The sequence below is a fragment of the Rhea americana genome, unplaced genomic scaffold, assembly GCF_003343005.1.
Source record: "Rhea americana isolate MKP2758 unplaced genomic scaffold, rheAme1 scaffold_12, whole genome shotgun sequence".
NCBI lineage: Eukaryota > Metazoa > Chordata > Aves > Rheiformes > Rheidae > Rhea > Rhea americana.
Window position 1 is genome coordinate 8,569,568 of NW_028185261.1, and position 19,969 is coordinate 8,589,536.

Below are 19,969 nucleotides of genomic sequence, written 5' to 3' on the forward strand. Positions count from 1 at the left end.
GCGCCCGCGGGTGGATGTCGCCGGGTGCCGCCGTGCGGAGCCGGCGCGGCAAAGGGGCCGGCGGCGGGAAGAGCGCAGCCTCCGGGAGGCGCCCGGCGCCGCGGGCTGGCTGCTGCAGCGGCACGTGAGAGCCCGGAGCGGGCCGGGAAGACGTCTGAAAGCGTTCGCGGTAATTTCACCCTGGTAATCGCGTGTTACCATGCGAAGGTAATTTTATTGTAGAAATAGGGACATTAACGTTCGTGATAAGACATAAAGTTGTGGGGGAAAAAAAAAAAAAAAAAAGCCAGGCTTACCTAGGAGTCTGCTTTGAAAGTTTTAAATTCAGACCGGTGAGCACTGGGGTGAGTAGAGCCGTGCATAGCGGGAGGTGGGGGAGTCCAGCAACCCGCTGCTCACCAGCCAGATAACCTCCCAGAAAGCAGGCAAGCCAGTTTTCTCCTTCCAGATCTCTGCAAAAAAGCCAGTCTCAAGGGGCTGGCCTCTGAGCTCTGAAATGCAGAAGCTATTGGTGAGCAGAATTGTGTTAAATAAATCACACAGGTTTTGGCACAAGCTGCATTGGTAAATCTTGTTTTCATTCCCTGTAGATCTGACTTACTTAAGAYAGTTTTAACTAATGTTTCTATTTGTTTCAGGCATTATTAATTCCAGATTTCATCCAAGTGTATTTGACAAGACAACAGTAAAAAGTTAGTCGTCTTATGGTAAGTGAAAGAGCTGCAGATTACAAAATTCTCCTTCAAACAAATGTAGAATGGTTTTCCTCTAAAAATAGGAAAAGTCACATTCCTTGGAGGTCTTATGTGAGTTTGCACARGGCTTGAGGTTCTTTAAAAAAGGTAAGTGCCACCTTGAGGTATACAMATGAGGTATTCGTAGAATATCAAAAATGGACAAAATGCCCGAGCTAAATTTTTGATAGGCAGTTGCAAAAGAGCCAGTCAATCCAATAAAAGGTTGGTCACAGTAAGAATGTTGGTTGTGGTGTTAGATAGAATGATAACAATYGCAGATTACATTACACAAAGCTGGAGAAATAAATAAGCGTGATGAATACAACATTGTGATCATATTGTATCAGTTGCTACTGGMCTGACCCCATTCCTGGTTTTAATCATTTTTAGTTCTAACAATGGTGGTGAGAAAAGGCCCAGAAGGATGATCTGGAGCTATTATGTAAACAATAAATATGTATTACAACATATGTTAGATGTGTGTTCCAGAACTTGCACATTTTTAACATTTTTTGGTAAAGCAAAAAGCTTTGGTAAAACATAAAAGAAGTGTAAAAATAAGATGCAAGTCCCTTCGTGTATTTTCTGAACTGATAACTTTTATTTCCCCCAGAGCTAAAAAGTGATTTTCTGTGTTTATTTTAATTAATACGACCACATCAGGTGTTATAATTTGCCTTTGTTTCCTTCGCAAGATCTAAGTTGCTGGTTGCTGGATTTTCCTTTCTCCCCACGTGCCCCGACAGCTCTTGGGAAGTGCTCTGTCTCTGGGTGCCCGCGCTGTAGATTGCAGCGCAGAGACGCAGTGGCTGCGGGGATTCAGCCGCGCAGCTCTGCTTGAGCGAGCAGCATCCCTCCGTGGCGCGAGGGAAGCACGGGTCTGCATCGCCTGCATTCGGGGCGTGCGAGGACGTGTGGAGAGCTGCACGGACAACACTGATTCCCTTGTTTCCTTAGTTTTGGGGTGGGTTTTTTTTTGTTTTTGGGGGTGTTTCGGGTGTCAGGCTTTGCCCTTCCGCGACAGCCGCGCCGCGTGGCTTTCGGCGAGGGCGTCCCCTGCCTCGCAGCAGCTCGCAGGCCCTCCCGGGGCAGCGGCAGCCTCCCGGTCCCGGGTGGGCTCCCGCCGCCGCCGGGCGTGGGGAGGAGCCCGTGGCGGGGGCCCGGGGCCCCGGGGAGCGCCGCCCTGCTCCTCCCGGCGACAGGCCGGTAGGTGGGGGCCGGGGCCGGGGCGCTGCGAGCGGGGCCGGGCTCGGTGCAGCCGGGCCGTGGGCACGGCGGGGCCGCCCGGGCTCCACTGCTTGCTGCAGGGCTCCGGAATCACGGTCTGGGCGCGGGGAACCGTGGGGCGGCCCGGCAGCGGCGGCGCGTGCCCGCCTGCCCGTAGCGCAGAGCTGCCAGGCCYGCAGCTGTGCGTCTCCAAGTTGCAAAACAAATGCAGTTTCCTAACGTCTTTCTTATTAAGCGACCTTAGAATTAATTACAACGTAAAATCTCATAAAAGTTTCTGAGAAACGATTTGTATCTTCTAAATACCTTCCAGGGAKAGAAATACTTGGAAATGCCCTACAGGTCATTTTCCACAGAGATCCCAGTTCCCAGCGATGAGGATGAGGGGYAGGAGGGCTCTGCAGTGGCTGTGTTATAACCCCGCGCCGGCCCTTACAGGAAGGTGTGCGAGCGTGAGGTTTTGTATCTCTTCCGGTGTCGATAGTAGCCCAGCTTGCCAGTGCTGTGGGGAGTAAACGTCGATTGATACTGTGGCTTTCCTTCCATCTGATGGACGTATAAAAACAGAAGAATGTTAAACAGGGCAAAAATACACTAATAAAGAGCCTTTGCTTTAGTATTTTGTATTACAGCATGTGAAATCTTAAAAGCAACTTTCAATATGTCAGAATTCTTTTAAAGGTATTTGCCTGATGATTCCGTAGCTGTTCTCTAAAACAGGATAAGAAAAATGTTCATTTGCAACTAAAACTCTAAAGATAGTCATGCAATAAGTTAAAAAAGTTGTGCTGGTTTTGAAGCTGTACTTTACTGTCATGTTTTCAGAGATAAAATGCAATCTTTTATCTCTYTAAATTAGGTAGTTACATAGTTCAAAAATTTTTACAAGTCTGTGTTGTTTTTTTTGCTTAAAAGCTGTTGGTGGAACAGTTGGCTATTTCTGCTTTTTACTGCCACAACTGTTTATGGTTTGCTCCATTCATGTGCAGCTATACAACGAACGGGAACAGAACAAATGTTTTTAAATAACTTGGAAAAATTGTGAAGTCATCAACATTGTCAAGTGGTCTTGTAAATGTAGTCAATTTAGTACTTGACACTTGAATACTACTAGATTTTGAGTTAACCGTGGCTTCATTARCTGTTGACCTGTACTTTAGATTATTTTAGTCCACATCATAAAATCACATATTAAGAAGTCTCARCTACTTCTGAAAGCCTGTAGTTGTGTACTGAGAGAGAAAAGGCAACAACACTTTTTATAAAGATTGCATGGAATAAACAATGTCATGTAACTTTTTCTGGAGGTAAATCAGAATAAATTCCATGAAAAGAAACTGTTGTACAGAACTCATAGAAGCAATAAAAGTGATCTGTGAATGGGAGCAGAAAACAAGTCACTGTATAAAAAGTTATTTAATATATAATAACTGGAAAAGAGGTATCTTTTTATTTTCATGTTCTTTCATTTTGCATAGGGAAGAAAACCCTTCGTTTTATAACAGTTCATAAATGAAAATGACTTCATTTTAGCTGCCTTGTATCTGCCTCAGTAACAGTGACAGCGATGTAGTRCAGTGTCATATAACTTTTTATTCTTTGAAGTTGAATGTGCAGACATCAAAAACAATCCATTTCTATCTAGTYTTGTGGAATGAGTTTAATGTCTTACATAGCTCAAATGAGAAGGATTTTTCTTTCTTAGTAGGCCTACTGTACGCTGCTGTCCTGGTCTTGATGCTAGGCAGATGGAATCGTGTGCAATTGAAGAGCATCCGTGAAGTCTGCTGRTGGGAAAAAGGTATATTGATATTTTTTGGTTTTACTGATTATACCCTCTAAAGCAGGAGTTCTAACTTTTTTCATGACCTCTGTGATAAGGGATTTTGGTGAGTTTTTTTGTTGTACTATGACATTTTCCACTAGTGGTTTTGTTTGCTGGAGCTTGGAACCCGTTCTGTCGGTTGTAAACTACGTTGTTGTTAGCACTGTGTGCGAAACTGGGGGATGTATTAAGAAAACAAGTGAGTGTTTACCGGATTTCAGTAGATAAGACTTCCACTACAGTGGAAGCTTTTCTTTTTCACAGAGGGTGATTTCAGCTGATGTGTTGTGACTGATAATATTACAGAGATAGGCAGCCTTCCTGACTGGAAGCCATACATGAGTTTACAGGACATAGKCCGTGTACTAAGGAAAGCAGCCTGGAAAGGAAGCTCCAGAAGAAGCTCGTAGATGGAGAACAGTTGATGTCATTGTGGGCTATACCCATGCAGAAGGCCACATTAGCCCAGGGATGCCAGCTCAGGAGCTCTGCATCACTTGCTGGATCACTTCCTTTTACAGCCAGCAGCTGTATTTCCTGGCGGTTGTCAGAGCCCACGCTGGCAAAAAGAGAGCGCCTCGCTCGATGTGGTCATGAACTGCCTGCCTCACCTTTGTCTTCTCAGTACTAGCTTGATGGCGCATACGCCTTTTAAAGGAGGGTTTCTAAATTTCAAAATTTACAGAATGTACTAAGTTTTCCCAGTGCATCTAAGCATTYAAGTTTTCATTGTTAGGAACATCTCTGAGAAAAATTTTGATTTTAAGTTCTTTTCAAGCTTACACTAGCTCAGGGAATTATAAGTGGAGACACTCATTTTTAGCCAATAGTTATGACTGTATTTAACTGTCTTAATTCAATCTCATTACAGGTGCAATAGAACTGAATTCTTAAGCTTCTGTTTTTCAAATGCCCAACTTCGTAACAACATAGTTTACTGTGAAAAGTGAAAGAGGAATCTTTCTGGACACCTTAAAGACAGCTGGTAGACATAACAAAATGCTTTGTTTGAGGCAGGTTTGCTTGTTTGCACTAAGACGTTGCCAAGCTCGAACTCTGAGCAATGACCTGCTTCTGAGCCAGATAAATAGCTGCACCCATGAAGATGAAGTGTTCAGTCTCATTGGAAGGAACAAGGCCAGGCTTTCTGAAAAACATGTGGGAAGTGCGCTAAATGTGCTGTGGCAATTACAAAAGAAGAGGCCGCTTCCATTAAGGACTAACAACTATGTAAGAAATCACTCCCAGTTTCTTACTCTTCACRTTTTGGCAGAAAACAAGGTAAAATATATGGAAAATGAGGTTGTGGTGGACACCCTGTACAGTATTCTGAGGTAAGCAATATTATGTTCAATTCCACGTCATGTATCAAAAGTCGGTCCAACAAAATACTTCAAAAATACACAGTTTAAAACCTTTTATTCAGTGCAATATTTGATAAATACATTTTTCTGCTAAYTTCTTTATTGATGTTGCATTTCTAAGATTAGAAAACTTTACAGCCTTAAATACCCTGCTAACTAGCAGTCCTCTTACAACATTACATTTTATATCTGAAAGGAATAAGAGAATGACTTTTTAGTCAAAATTCAGACCATAAGTAGATTGACCTCTCCATGCTTTGTACTCTGACTGTGGCACAGACAACTTGCTAGACAACTTGCCTAGCTTCCTGTGTCTCTGTTTTCCAGATACAAAATGACTGATGTTTTGCARTCTCAGTGGAGATTAGATTATTAACGCACAAATTATAATAAATTTGGTTTTAGGTACATATGTTTGGATGGAGGGAGTGATAGAAATGTAAAACTATGATAAATAATAACAGGATATTTACCTCTCYTACATGGTTTCTTTATAACTTTAAAAGCAAACTTTTTAATTGTTTTATCTTTGGCTGTTCTGAAGGCTGAATGTTGAAGACCATGATTCTCTAGCAGAAGTGCTTGTTTCAGAAGGGTGGAAAAGATTAGAAAAGTAAGTACAGTACTTCTATCCTTTTTGAAAGCTGTAAATTGCAAGTGTAGTTGCTTTATGTGAGGCTGCACAAGAGTTCTCAGAGTATTTACCAGAGGTTTTAAACATTTTGTAAGTATTTTAAATATCAGTTGTATTTTTGAAGGGTTTTAGGAGGGATTTTTTTAAGATGAATGCTTTGAGTATTGATGGTATTTGGGGCACAGATGTTCAAGAAGATGTTTGCATAGTGCAACAATAGAGGACTGACACATTAAGATTTTGAAATATGTTAGCTGTAGAGATGTATATGTTTGAAGTAAGCTGGAAGTTCTAACATTTACAATTTTATCTTAGTATGTAGTGCTTGSTGTTCTACTCTTAAATGGTAATTAGAACTCCTGGCTTATCTTAATATTAGTAAATTTTTTATATTTTCCCTTTGCACTTTTTTTTGCTTTTGATATTTTAATTTTAATTCTTTAATCTCCAGTTGATGGCAGGAGCTAGTGTCAGTTTTGTCATCAGCATCACAGAATTGCCTGTCCTAGCTTAACGGCTGGGGCATCTTGACCAGTATATAAATTCAGTCTAGTCTGAACACAAAATTACTTTCAGATATTAACTTGCTCATATTCATTTTAGCTATTTGGAAATTTACTACTCGATAAGATARTCATTATAGATTTCCTTACAGTGATCTGACTAAACCTAAAAATTTCTATTTTTTTGCAAAACTCTGTAATATACTACTATATACATATAATATACTGCAATATAAAATTCCTAGGTGACTTTATCGATTACAGTTTATTTTGGTGAAGTCTGAAGTATCACTACGTGTGACCAAATGGGCAATGCTTTGATGTTTTGTTTCCATGTTTTGTAATTTGAATATAATCTTATCTGTTATATAGTTCTTATATTAGATTGTTACTTTTGTTATTCACTAAAATTAAAAAGTAAGCGTTCTGTCTTTCTTTATTTGATGTCTTAACAGACTTAGCCTGCCAGCCCTGTCTAAATTTGCACTGTGTTTATACAAGCAGCACATGCATTTTAGTCCCCTAATTGGCAAAATAGCTCATATTGTGGACATGAAACTGGATTCTATACAGGATATAAGGTAAGTGTAGAAGCARTGTGTCATGATTAGTGGGCTGTGCTCACTAAACACCTTGCTTTCTGAACTGAATGTTGCTTTTCTTCAGCTTGGGGTTTGTGTGACAGAGGCAATTTGTATGAGGGTGTTGGTTTTCATAGATGAGTTTGCTCAGGTGAATGCGTTTCCCCAATTATTTTGGGAAGAACTTCTGTATAACCAATTGAAGAACTTGTTTAAATATAATGTTCTACTTAAAGTGGGAAAAACATCAGATATTGCTTTGCCCTGATTCTAAGTTTTACGTGGGCTTTTCTGAGAATTTAGTTGCTAATGACTCACCAGAAGATGTCTTCATTCCATGACATTGGTAGTTTCCCTGCCCYGACATGGATTTAGTTCACTACTGTGAATAGCAGTAAACAACGTCGAAGCAATGTTATTTTTATTTATCTTCAAAGTACTTTAAAATTAATTAAAACCAGGCCCCAGTGCAAAAAGTCCAACTTTTTTTTTCTTGCCTCCATTATAGCAAAGGCTGCTGTCCTTTTCTGCTTTAAACGGCATCATCAGTCCCAACAGTCTTTTCTGTGTATCTGAGGAACCTGCTTGTGAAATAGTCATTAAATGGGACTGCATTTCTTTGCAAAACTATTTGTCAGCTTTTTCCCTATTGGCCCCATAGGAAGGCAGGTTTTCTTCAAGAATTCTGGTGATTCTGCTCTCCATTCTGTCTCTTGAGAATTGTTCGAGTTTTCTTTAATTTTAGTTTCCACTGAACATGAAAGATCTTTTCACAAATCCAAATCAGGGACTTGCCTCAGGCAAACACTTTCATCACATAAAACTTTGTAAGTAATGGTAGAAAAATCCTAATTGCTTTAGAAATTCACTGAAAGTAGAATTTTGGCTTCGGTAGGACAAATTTTTTTGCTCAGCTATATTTTCTACACTGGACYTAAAATTCCTGTTGAGACAGAAGTTAGCAACACCCTGACTAATATTCCCACTTTGGCTAATTTAAGAAATCTAAAACCCAATACTTAAAATATTCGATGCATAAGTGTGAAATCTTTTGATTTTTTTTTAGGATCTTGTCAGTTTTGATGATCAGCATATCTGATGTTATCTCACAGAGTTTTCGAGATCGATTACTACAGAAGGCTGAACAGCTTTTGGGGGCAGAAGATGAAGTCCACTTCAACTATGCCAAAAGAATAGCACTGTTTCTTCAAAACGTTAAACTGGCATATCATCCATTGCTAGAAAAATGCAACAAGATTTTCCTTAAAAGTGCCTGCCATCTTGATATACACAATATTAGTCTTATTTTTGGACTGTATGAGCAGCTTGGTTTTGACAATACGGAATTCCGCTTGGTTGCTAAACAGCTGCTGTCTGAATCTATAGATGATTATAATGATCCTGAAACTTTTACAAAATTATTTTTTATTCTTGGGCCTATGGCAGGACCCGAGGTAAGAGAAAGGTAAATTTAGTAACATTTTTATTTATTTTTGTTTATACCTGTTCTTGCAGCAAACTCTTCAGCATTCAGTTAACAACTAGAGGATAGTACTGAGTGGCAGCTCTGGCTCTGCATATTTTTCCCTGTAATGCACAGAAAATCCTCTTCTGGGATGRTGTTACTCATGGGCCTTTCAAAGCTATTTTGGGGGGCAGTCCGCAGTTTTAGGCTGAATTTATTGTAGTAGTTATGATTAGTCATATTTTCTGACTTTTCTTCATAAGCATTAGCTTTCYTTTAAAGCTCTGAATATACTGGCACAATCAGTTACGGAAGCCTGWATTGGTTTTGCCTTAAATGGCCATAAGCTTTTCTTAGATTTTTTTTTCTTTTTTTTAATAAAAGTGAATGTGAGGCAGAAGAAGTCATTAGCCTTATTTTTTCCAGAACCAGTTCAACTCATGTTTGATTCTGTTAGGTATAGCTTGCTCATTGATGGTGAATTATTTGGTGTCTTAGACTACCTTCTGGTTTTTGTGTACTTGCAGAAGTGTTCGGCTCACTCATTTCTAGCATCAGAGCAGTACGTATGGATCTTATGCATTTTCATCTCCTTATCTCTGCCACACCAATCCTTGTTCAGAAGAAGAGTACATGGAACAAGGTCTCTAGTTTGGGGGAATCCATTTTCCCAAATTTTCTGAAGTAGTTCTCTTGGTACTTTTCCTCCTTTTCTAGACAAAATTGCTACAATGTTTGCTGCAGATTTTCAACATTTTTTTCTTTGGTGAATGTGTCTTTTCTTTTCCTCTTTAGGTTGCTGGTTACTGCAGTGTGCATGGCAGAAGGATTTAGCAGTCATCAAGTACTGGTAATACTGAAGACGATGCAGAAAATGAAATGCAGAAATTCTCATCTACTCCAAAAGTAATTTTTTTTTGATACTAGTAGAAAATTGTATTTTCTAGGTAAACTGCTTCCATTTATTATGGTAAACTATATAATATCCAATAAATTGGTTGAAGGGATAGGTAGTTCTGTCTCTCATAGACAAATGCATAAACTCTCTAGATAATTAGCTATTACAGACTATAGAATACCACATCTGACCAAAAGTATTTGGGGCGATTCAAGAATCGTCGCAGAAGGGCAATTCTATCTGACCAGGATAGTATAATATAGTTCTTAGCTTATTTACAAATATGTGATCCTATCTGAATAAACACAGCCTCTAATATTTTACTGAATTTGTTGTTGTTAACTGATAAGACAAATGAGAATGTAGTAGCTTGCAAAGAATGTGTCCTATCTAACAAATATTGTGACTACTGTTTCTTCAGGAGTTATCATGCCCTATTTTAAACAATTGGGTATTGCAGCTCTAAGTAAGAATTTGGGTCAGATTTCGTGCAGTTGTTAACTGAGCGTGGTTTATAGAGAGAGGTAGTATCTTTGATACAGTGAAAGAAAAAGCAGTTGAGGTTTTGGGCCTGAAAACTGTCCTCAGATTTGACACAGATGCAGCRGAGTTAAATGCAGTTTGTGAGCAACTACTCCAGATTAAATGTAGTTGCATGAACCAAACAGATCCTTGGAAAAAAAGCAGCAGTGTAGTATTAATGAGAAGATCAAGTGAATTCATGCTTTTTCTCCTTGAACCTCACTGGCTGAAGAAGGTCTAAGAGAAAATATTACCTCTTCATATAAATCTAGCCCTATCTTGCAGCTTTAGGCCAACACTGTTACCTTATAAGTGAGTGCAGTTGTGCTGAAGCTGGTGGTGCTGTTCTAATTTATTGCATTCAAGGTCTTGCTTCACTCATTCTGATGATTTAAGTAGTTTAAGTAATTATAAATTTAACTAATTGTAAAATCTGCATCAGAAATTATTGGAGTGAAGTAGCTGTTTTGCTGTGATGAAGGCTTTAATACTGCAATTCACTAAGCAGAGAGAGACTGCTATGTCTAAGCAGAATACCATCAAAATGACTGAGATGGGGAGGGGCAGAGGTGTATGCAGCCCTCYTCTAGGTACCATGCCCTCCACCAGCCACTTAGGTACCATGTGCTGCAGGACACATCTTCTTCCTGTGAGATATTGCACTTTGTAATGTCTTCCACATTAGTATAATAATGTCATTTTTTTTTCTGTTTGTATTCAGAATGGCTTCTACTCTGCACAAACATTTGGATAACTATCATGTATTACAGTTGGTAAAGTTAGCACAGTACTTGGTATTGCTGCGTTGCCACAATCTGGAGCTGTTTGACAAGCTAAAAAAGTTGCTATTTGGGTAAGTGTGTCTTTCTGGTAAAAGTAATTGCCTGTTTAGTGTAAGTATTAAATGGTTGTGTGCTTAATATTTTAAATAACAAGCCAAGATATTAAATTATATTTTTTTCATAAAATATGAAGAAGTAACRAACTGTTAAAACAATTTGATTCTATTAAGCATAAATCAGAAGACAGGACATGGTTATGGTCTTTGTTGTAGACCTGGTAGTATCAGCTAATAAGTGTGATACTTTTTCAAAGAGATTCATTTCCCATTGCAATATAATGACAATGAACAGGTAACTTTGACCATTACTTTAGAGGGAGGATCAGTATTAATGACTTTGATGTTTGAAAGAACAAGTAATGATGAATGTGCAGCAAGGATGCTGTGGTCAGCACAACTGAAAGTACAAAGCAGAAGTACTCTCCTTTTGACAGAAGAATTTTCTAGTTAGGCCTCAGCTTTGTACAGCTGCTACTTAGAGAGGAAACCATCTCAGGAGTCATAGGAGAATAGATCTGCCACCACTGCTTCCACTGCTCCTTTGTAGGAGTRCAGTCCTTTGGCTGAATGTTAATTTTTTTGTCTTCTTCAGGCAGCATCCAGATCTCAGTCACTGAAATTGTCTGGGTCCTAGAAACCCAAAGATTCAGTATCTTCCCTTGTTAGGGACTTCTGTATTTCATCRGTAGCATTTGAAGCATCACCAGTTGACTAAGATGCTGCCTGTCCTATTACCTTTTCAATTTTGAATTAATTAGAAGGAAAAAAGGCTGGTAGTAGAAGTTCACATGAATGCAGAATGTATCATTAATTTTCTACATCCTACGAGTTTGGGATGAGATGCAGCTTTAACTTTTAAAATATATTTTTCATGTGCGTCATTTATTTGCTTTTTCTAAACATTTGCACTTTGTCAATACTGATGTTCTGTTTTTATTTCTTTATCTCTTCCAGTTTTTTAAAATCTAGTGTCAYACCTGCTGATAGTGCTGCAATAATTCGTGTTCTTGCCATGCTTCCTTCCTCTCAAGTGGAGGAAATCATTATAAACAAAGCAGCTGCAGTTCTGCCTCAGTGCAGGCTCCCTCATTTGAATTGCATTGCTACGGCTCTTGTCAAATGGAATCATTATGACCAGTTGCACTGGCAAAACACTTCAGAGCTATGCGCTAAGCTGTTACAGGAACTGAATGACTGTGGATTTCAGAGGCTTCAGAAAGCCAACAACTTAGATCTCCTCCTGGAAGAACTTACATATGTGAACGGAGAATGGTTTGAAGAAGTCCTCTCTGAGGAAACTATGGCTACGTGTCAGCGCTTGATAGACCAAATAACATCGGCAAATGTGTTAGGGTTTTCTTTTTTGCTTATGAAAACAAACCACCGCTGTGCTTTGTTACTTGACCGAATAGCTTCTGTGACTGTTCAAAATATAGACAAGGTATTACGTTTTTTTCTTCAATCTACTATTTAAGTTATTCAATGARAGGACAAGTTAGGAATGAATGAAATGGGATTCAAACCCCAGAAGTCCATTGACTTTAATACTTTTAACTAGAGGGATTTATTGTCTTGAAACCACCATTTTAAGTGAGAGTGAGGATTTTGCTGAGATGTGGAACRTTATTTTTGTAGATAGTATACATAAGTCACCTTTACAGTTCACTTGTAATAGTTTTACATGTAGCAGTTTTATATAATATATAGCAATTTTAAATTAATAGAATGAAACTGTTGTTTATAGTATAGATTTCGTCTTGGCTACAGTTTCAGAAGCAGAACAGTGTCTAAATCACTGTAGCTGTCTCCTACTTTTCTGTGATGGACACAGCTTGTACTGGCCCTCCTATGTTGGAGCAAAAGTCATTCTAGTTCCAATCCTGAATGCTAGATTTTCTGGACTAAAGGTTGCCTCTGGATAATCCTGTTTAATAGCATAGCTGCTCATGCATCTCTGCTCTGTCTTTTTTATTAATTGACTTTTTTTCTTCAAGTCTTCATAAAACAATGCAGTGGCAATGATTTTTTACAAGGTAATCATGATCTGTGTAAAAGTGTTTCCTTCTGTTTCTTAATCTGTGATCTGAAAATTTCATTGGGTTTCAGTTTATATGAAAAGACGTTTTTACCTTCTCTACAGCTTTATGTGTTTAAGGTGAAAACAGAGCATAATATGATGATATTTCTTTTTCTATTCTCTTTTGCTTTCATAATAAATGAAAACACACACTAAATGCTAGGGGTTTCTTCTGAGCATTAATGCGTTTCAGAGAACAATTCACAGTCTTTCTATCCAAGAGTTTTCTTCGKTGTAACTGATTTGGAGTTCATCACTGTCCATGTACGCTCAAGGCTGTTTTTCTTTCATGTATGTTATTTTGCATTTACTTTATCCTCTTTAATTTTCCTTTCTTATTTTATTATTTGATGTGTTAGAAGGTCAACCGTAATCCTTGGCATTCAGCTTTATAGTTGGACATCTTAAATTATTTTTTATTTTTTGTACAGCAAAGTCGTATCACACAGTGTATATTTTTACAGCACCCATTCTTGTGGTGATCTCCCCCTGTAGTCTGTCTCTGTAGTCAAAATTACTGTATTTTCTTTATGTTTTTTTTTTCCTCCTTTTTAATCTGTTATTTATATAGAAGACCTTCTCTTTTAACCTATGACAATGTAGTTTCCTTGGGAGCCTTTGATGGGAAACCCTGTTAAGAGCTTGTTAAAATCTCAACCTTGTTAAAATCTAAGCATACAGTAACACTTGGATCTTCTACATCAAATAAATTTTAATTATTAGCAATATCTACATTTAATTCTTTTTATATTTTTGTCTAGGAAAAGATGAGAAATAAAAGAAAAAGGTTTTAAAATAGCTCACCTAGTGTTAAATCTCTCAGTTTTGAATGAATTATAAAACACTTTCTATTGTAAAGTAATATTAGAATATTTTGCAGTGACTTAATTTAGAATGTTTCTTTTTCCAGCTCCATCCCTTAGAAATATATTTTATTCTCTACCTTTTCTCTATTTTGAACTATGACCCTCCTGCCAATGAAGAGTTCTTTGAGAATTGCATCCAACGCCTTATTTCTAACTTGAGTAAGTGCATTGCCCAGTGATATGATGACACCATAAAAAATGATTATCATTGAAAGGTATTATTTGTACTTACAAAAATGGGAGTAGAATGGCATTTTTTTAAGCAAAGGGAAAAAATGCATTTGTATGTTACCACTACTGGTTTACAAGATTCAATATATGTTTCTGTTGGGTTTTAAARATTCATTTCGTCCTCTAGAATAGCTGTTGATAAAGGACTACCAAGGTATACTGAGTTGTGATATAAAGAAAGAGTAAATTCTGGTTAATTAGCTATGATGTCATTGGAAATATTTGTTGTGTTCTCAGGGAATCATTATTTGGAAACAGCATAAATTTTAAGATCAATCAGAAAGAAATGTTGAGGTAAGATGTACAAGAATGCAAAATTGTCTTGGCTGATGATACAGCCTCAGAGAACTGTGTTAAAATTTATTGGCTACTGAAATATTTTAAGTATTTTTAAGACTAACTCACTTCCTCCTGCAAGAACTGGTAAGGGTCACTGTGCACGTTGGTGCAGTTGTGCAAAGGTACTCCTTCATTTGGCTTTGGTTTTACACTATAAACCAAAGTTCTTTATGTTCATTTAGTACATTAAAAGAGAAACTTGGATGAGTTGCAGGGAGTGGGGGAAGCATTGCAAGTCCTTTCAAGTTCGCATCATTTGTTAATAGGTACTTGTGTTTGGTTTTTGAAGGTTGTTTTGAAACTCACCATTTGGTGCTGCTTGGTCATGTTTTGGCAGTGGTTGGCTATTTTCCTCCAGTTCTGATAAAGATGATATTTAATGTATCTTTCCTRAGCAAACTGGATGCTCAGCTTGAAGGTAGGTATCTAGCTTTCTTATGAATTTGATTATGTAGTATTTAGCATAAAAATGGAGTTGTGAACATATAAGTGACTTGAGAAGTAAAATTAATCTTTAAATAGTTTAGTCTCCAGGAAAGATTCTTCTGTATAACTTAGTCATTATTTCAGTGCTTAAAGGGAAACAGTGGACAAAAACTTAATTTTTATTTAAAAAATACTGACATATGCTGCAGATGTTGTTTCCAGATGAGAGAAGCCCATTCAAAATTAATTTTATCGTCTATTTACTTCRCTCAGTATTTAAAAACTCTTCAATTATTATTGGAAATAAAATTACCTGACTGTAGTAATATTACTAGAAAAAGTCACAGTCCAAAGCTCAAGAAATAATGGGGAATTCTTATCTGCAACAAATGAGTCCCAGCACTCTCCTTTCTCTGTAAGTACGAGACTGAGCATTCATTTCAAATTTTAGTTTCCTTCCTCTCCATCTGTATGTTGTTTGCTGTCAGTGTGCTGTTGCCAGATAAATGATAGAAGTTTAAATTGCTGCTTTCTTCTAACTTTCTGCTGTTCTTAACATTGAGCAAACTGGCATTTTTTTCTTTTCCCTAGGGGATTCTGAAATGATTTTTAAGATTCTGCAGCATGAAGTTTATAAATACCACAGTATAGAGGTGGCTATGCATCTAGTAAAGAATTCAGAGGTAGCAATTTTGTGCAGTGTATTGAGTTTCCACGTTTCAGCTCACACCTTATTTTGTTTAACTCAGTCCTATCCGACACCTCAAAGCAGAAGGTCCGCTCGTGCCTCATGAAACTGAACAGAGCAGTCTGTCTGGAATGCCCAGAGTTTCACATCCCTTGGTTTCATGAACGCTACTGCCAGCAAGTCTTGTTTAAAGGTAAGTAATTCAGGAGAGAAAAAGCTGGCTGTCAAAAAATGTCACAAATTTCTATTTCRAAACTTCAGCTATGGAAGTGTTGATATATGAACTCTTTATTTTCTCTTTGTAGGCAGTAGAAGGATAAGTTCACTGAGACAGCATGTTCACGGAATGCTGGCAGAGATCTTAGGAGGAAGCCATTACACAAGAATATCTGTTCTCACACCATACTATTATGAAATAGGTGAGCAGTTAACCCTCTAAGGATTGTTACAGAGACTTCTGGTACCATTACCACTAAGGTTAGAATGCCCCTGAGGATGCAGGTTCTAAGGCCACAAGATATCATAAATAAGAAATTTTGGAAATTTGTATAAAATACATCATTTTAAAGTTTTAAAAATACCCAGAAAAATGCTGGGTATCTCTAATTATCATTATTACTTTTTTTCTAAAATTAAACACTACACAGATCACATTCATTTTCCTTTTTTTATGAGCATACTGGATTGTTGTGTTTTCTCACAGATTTTGAATGCATTCTGGATAAAAATAAACGACCTCTTTCCTATATGGCTCAGAACATACTTTTGGATGATTTGGAGGGAATACACTTGAGACATGACAAGAGGGATGCTGAGAGAAATGCTCTGCCACCAGGCGCTCAGAGGTTAGTACACGTTAGCTTTTTGAGTTTAGATCAGATTGTTGACACTTATGTTGTAAGTAGTTGTTGTAAGCTGTAGGCTATCTGTTTTGGGTTCTTTTTTTTTTCTTTCCCAAACCCTTTATGAGGTTTAGCCTCCCCAGTACAGACAGACCTTCTTGAAATCTGTTTTATGAGATGGAAATCCTGTTTTTCCTCCCACCTTTTCAAATGAATGCCTTGAAAATKCCAGTTAGGCTGGTTTTGCTGTTTGAACTAAACACAGATAAAAGGAGGAAGTGCTTTTCTAAACCATGTGAAGTTCAAGCATGTGTAGATACTTGTGAGGGGAAAATACCTTGTCTAGTTTCAATGAATTGTTGATTTTTTCTTTTTCTGTGAATTGTGAGGTGTATCTAGTAACAGTTTTACTGCAACTATCAATACTGAGATAGGAATATCATTTTTTGATATTCAGGGAAAACTTGAAAGTAAAACACAATTTTGTTGTTTGTAGAATTGCCTTGGAATTTCTTGATCCAAAAGCCTTTAGCAAGGATTCACGTCACATGAAAGGTGAAACTGCAGTGAAAAAAAGACATCTGGAAATGTTGGGGTACCGTGTAGTACAGGTGAGGAGTCACCAGTTTACTATATCCTTACGGACTTGTGTGGACAGTGCAAATTGATACACTCTCCTTGCAACAGCTTTTCAAAGATAGTTTTCTTCTAGTAGTTAAAAGCACCTGTTGGGCGAGAACAATTTTTGTGTTGGTGGAGGGGAATTTCAAGCTGTTTTCAAGATGGTGTAAGCACTTTATAGACCTTTTACCTTCACTAAAAGCAGCTACAGCAAAACTGAAGTTAAACTATCTTAGACTTACCTTACTGTAGCACACTAGCAACCTCCTCATTGCCTGAGTAAAGGAGAAAGAGTGAAGCTGGAATTTCAGTTCAATTCACCAAAAGGTTTCTACACTAGAAAAAATGGTACATCTGCATTTATGTTTACTGATGCAGAACCTTTTCCGGCAGCTGCAAGATGGATATGGACGCTGTCCATCTGCTAAAGCAATAATACTGTCAGGAAAGACACAGTAGCCAGTACCCTCCAGTGTAGATACACCCAGGTAATGGAGGCACATTAATGCAGATTCTCCTATATAGTGACTATGTTACCTACTGTAGTTTTAACTAGAATTCTTCTGTAGTCCTAAGTCTGTTTTTTTTTTCAACAGGATAAACATGCATTCTTACATTCCCTGACAGTAAATGTTATGCTAGTGATAGACTATTTGCACTCCGATACCCTGATTATCAGGACAAGCTGTAGTGAACTGTGATTTTTCTCTTGACTTGGATTTCAAAGCACCTCAGATGGGAGAAGGTATAATGGGGTTGTCACAGCTTGTGTTGCATGGGTATCTGCTTTGCATCTCCGCAACCATTACAGCTTTTTGGAAGCAAATTGACCATACCTAAAAACAATCGGGTAGAGAAACAAACCTTTTCAGTAGTAGAGTCTAGCTTTTAGAAGGGACACAGATGATAAAAATATTTTAAAAGTGGGCAATGATAGGTAGCAGAGAGCCCTTTCTCAGCTGCAAGGTGTTATGTGCCTTGTATCAGACAATAGTAACACTAAGTTTGTACGACTGTCTTGCAGATTCCATACTTCGAATGGAATTCTATGGTTCTATCATCAAAAGAAGCAAAGCTGGAGTATCTGAAAAAGCATCTATATGAAACACAGTGATGCTGAAAACATGTAATCAGTTAAACTTGTAATCCTGAAATACATACTTTTCAAAATCTCTTTATTTGTGAGTCAGCTGGACCAAGGCTTGCCATAGGGCATCAGGTATCAAGAGATACAATCCTAAATTTGTTAGGGGTTGTAAAAGGTAGGTCACAATGGGCCATAAAAATGTGATAAAGATGCTTAATATCTCTTATTAGCTGGAGATTGTACTAAGTGCATGAGTCTGCAACAGTGTTGCCATAAAATGACATTATTATGYCCAAAATCAATAGCATGGAGACTTGGTCCAGATATACACCTATTCAAACAAAAAGTTGAAAATACTGTAGCTGCGGGAGAGAAGGCAGCAGATACACTGTTATCTGTCCTTCAGCATGGGACAAAATGAGCAATAGGGACAAAGCAGAGTATCTCTGTACTGTGAAAACAAGAAACTGAAATGCAGGCTTACTAAGAATAGGATGGTTACTGCAGCCATTCTGTTGCCATCTTCTACAACAGAAACAGTGTGGGTGATTTGGGGGAGGGGGGAGTTTGAGGAGCCTCCAGGTGCTTGTTTTTCCTACCCTGTGATGTAGCATMTGCAAAAGGAGGAACAGCTGGAGCTTTCTGGAACACCTCTGCATACCCTAGAGGTAAATTAGTCCCAGACGTCCGGCAGCCACCCTGACTCTTGAAACATCCTGTACTCCAATTAAATGTAACTTGAAAAGAACACAGCTAGGGAAAGATTTATATAATTGAAGGATTTATAGAAGACAAGGAAGAAATAATCTGAAGTAAGACATATGTGCTTGATTGATAGAGACTAATACTTCATGAAACTTGCTAGTACAGCAGTATGCATTGGAYTAGCCTGTTGCCAATAGAAATAAAAAAATCTGATGTACCTATAAATAGGACAGTGTACTAAAAAACAAAATTAGGCTGAAATTTGAAACTAAGAATCAAGACAAGTCTTCTGAGAGTGGTGACTACTGCCTTGGTTAATGGTGTTGAAAAATACCAGTTTTATTTCTCGTGTCTCGAAACCATTTCCCAGTTGCAGGGCTTCCTGAGATGATGCTGAGCCAGGGTTTGTACCAGGATGCTTAAGATAAAGGAACATAGAAGGAAGAAGTGGAACAGCCAGGAGAATGTTCCTGATAGAGTATACTATGGTAAACTGGCCCATTTTCAGAAGTCATCATGTTATGACTACAGTTTCTGTTACCTCACGATGACTGCTAGCAGTGCTGTCTTTCACACGCACAATGCCTAAATGGTTTCTTGCCCTTTCAGTAGAAGCAGCAGGCATTTCTTGAAATGCCACGTGCCTTGAAACTTCACAGAAGTCATCTCTCACTTGACCATCATGCACCTGGTTTACTTGTTTCGATTTTTTTTAAACTAGCCAGTAATAGAAAATATTTTTATTAACTGAATCTGAATCGATTCACTGATGAGAAGCCAGAAAAAAAAATTTGACAGAACTAACAGAAGTTGCAGGGTATTTCCTGCTAAGGCAGTCCTCACATTTGTTGGATGACTAGGAAAAAGTTGTAGCGGATGGTTATCTTCTTATGGTGATGGTGCTTCTGATCAAATTGACATGTGCTCCAAGAGGGTCGTCTGTTGTAGAAGAGTGCTTTGAGGAGACGGCATTGAAGGCACTGCACACAGAAAACTCATTATATTTTGGGTAGAATGGTGAAGACAGTCATACACAGATTAGGATCTCAGAACTTGGGTGAGAAGTCAGAGTTGTTTCTGCATGATCCTGCTTCTATACAGATGGGCTTGAAGTAGCAACTGTGAAGTATAAAGAAGGTAGCAGTGGTTGTAGCTGAAGTGATCAGTGATGGATGGTTGTGTGTTTGAGCTGCTTTTGAGGTGTTGAGCAAACACTCTGTGCCAAGCCAGAGATGTTTAAGTTATGTATGGATAAAGTTGAGAATATTCACAACTTCAAAAACTTGCTACGAGCTGATTCAGAAAGTGCATCTATCTCGAAAAAGCCAAACGTAAAATAAGARTGTTTCAATAAAATGTGCTGCTTTTGTTACTTTGCAGTCATTTTCTTTCTAAATTAAATCAGCAAGTGTTAGTGCAGATCACTAGTGATCTATGTGAGTAATTTAACTGGAGACAACGAAAAGATGCTAAGAGCAGATGAGAAGGTG

At 38.2% G+C, this 19,969-nt stretch overlaps 1 protein-coding gene across 5 annotated transcripts; it reads left to right on the forward strand.

The window, feature by feature from the left end:
• The first annotated feature begins 6 nt into the window (after window positions 1–6).
• On the forward strand, window positions 7–19,851 carry FASTKD1 (FAST kinase domains 1). Of its 5 annotated transcripts, none has more exons than XM_085323307.1 (17): window positions 7–207; window positions 639–707; window positions 3,670–3,765; window positions 4,661–5,123; window positions 5,698–5,766; window positions 6,746–6,871; window positions 7,938–8,336; window positions 9,132–9,242; window positions 10,478–10,609; window positions 11,552–12,038; window positions 13,585–13,699; window positions 14,400–14,528; window positions 15,286–15,417; window positions 15,530–15,643; window positions 15,928–16,069; window positions 16,563–16,677; window positions 17,712–19,851. In XM_085323307.1, exons 4-17 carry the CDS (start codon window positions 4,789–4,791, stop codon window positions 17,799–17,801), a joined length of 2,496 nt encoding a protein of 831 aa, XP_085179433.1. In that variant the 5' UTR covers window positions 7–207; window positions 639–707; window positions 3,670–3,765; window positions 4,661–4,788; the 3' UTR covers window positions 17,802–19,851. The 5 variants fall into 5 exon arrangements, with proteins under 5 accessions (XP_085179433.1, XP_085179443.1, XP_085179451.1 ...); XM_085323317.1 differs by having other exon boundaries at window positions 3,673–3,765; XM_085323325.1 differs by having other exon boundaries at window positions 7–169.
• Window positions 19,852–19,969: the final 118 nt, after the last annotated feature.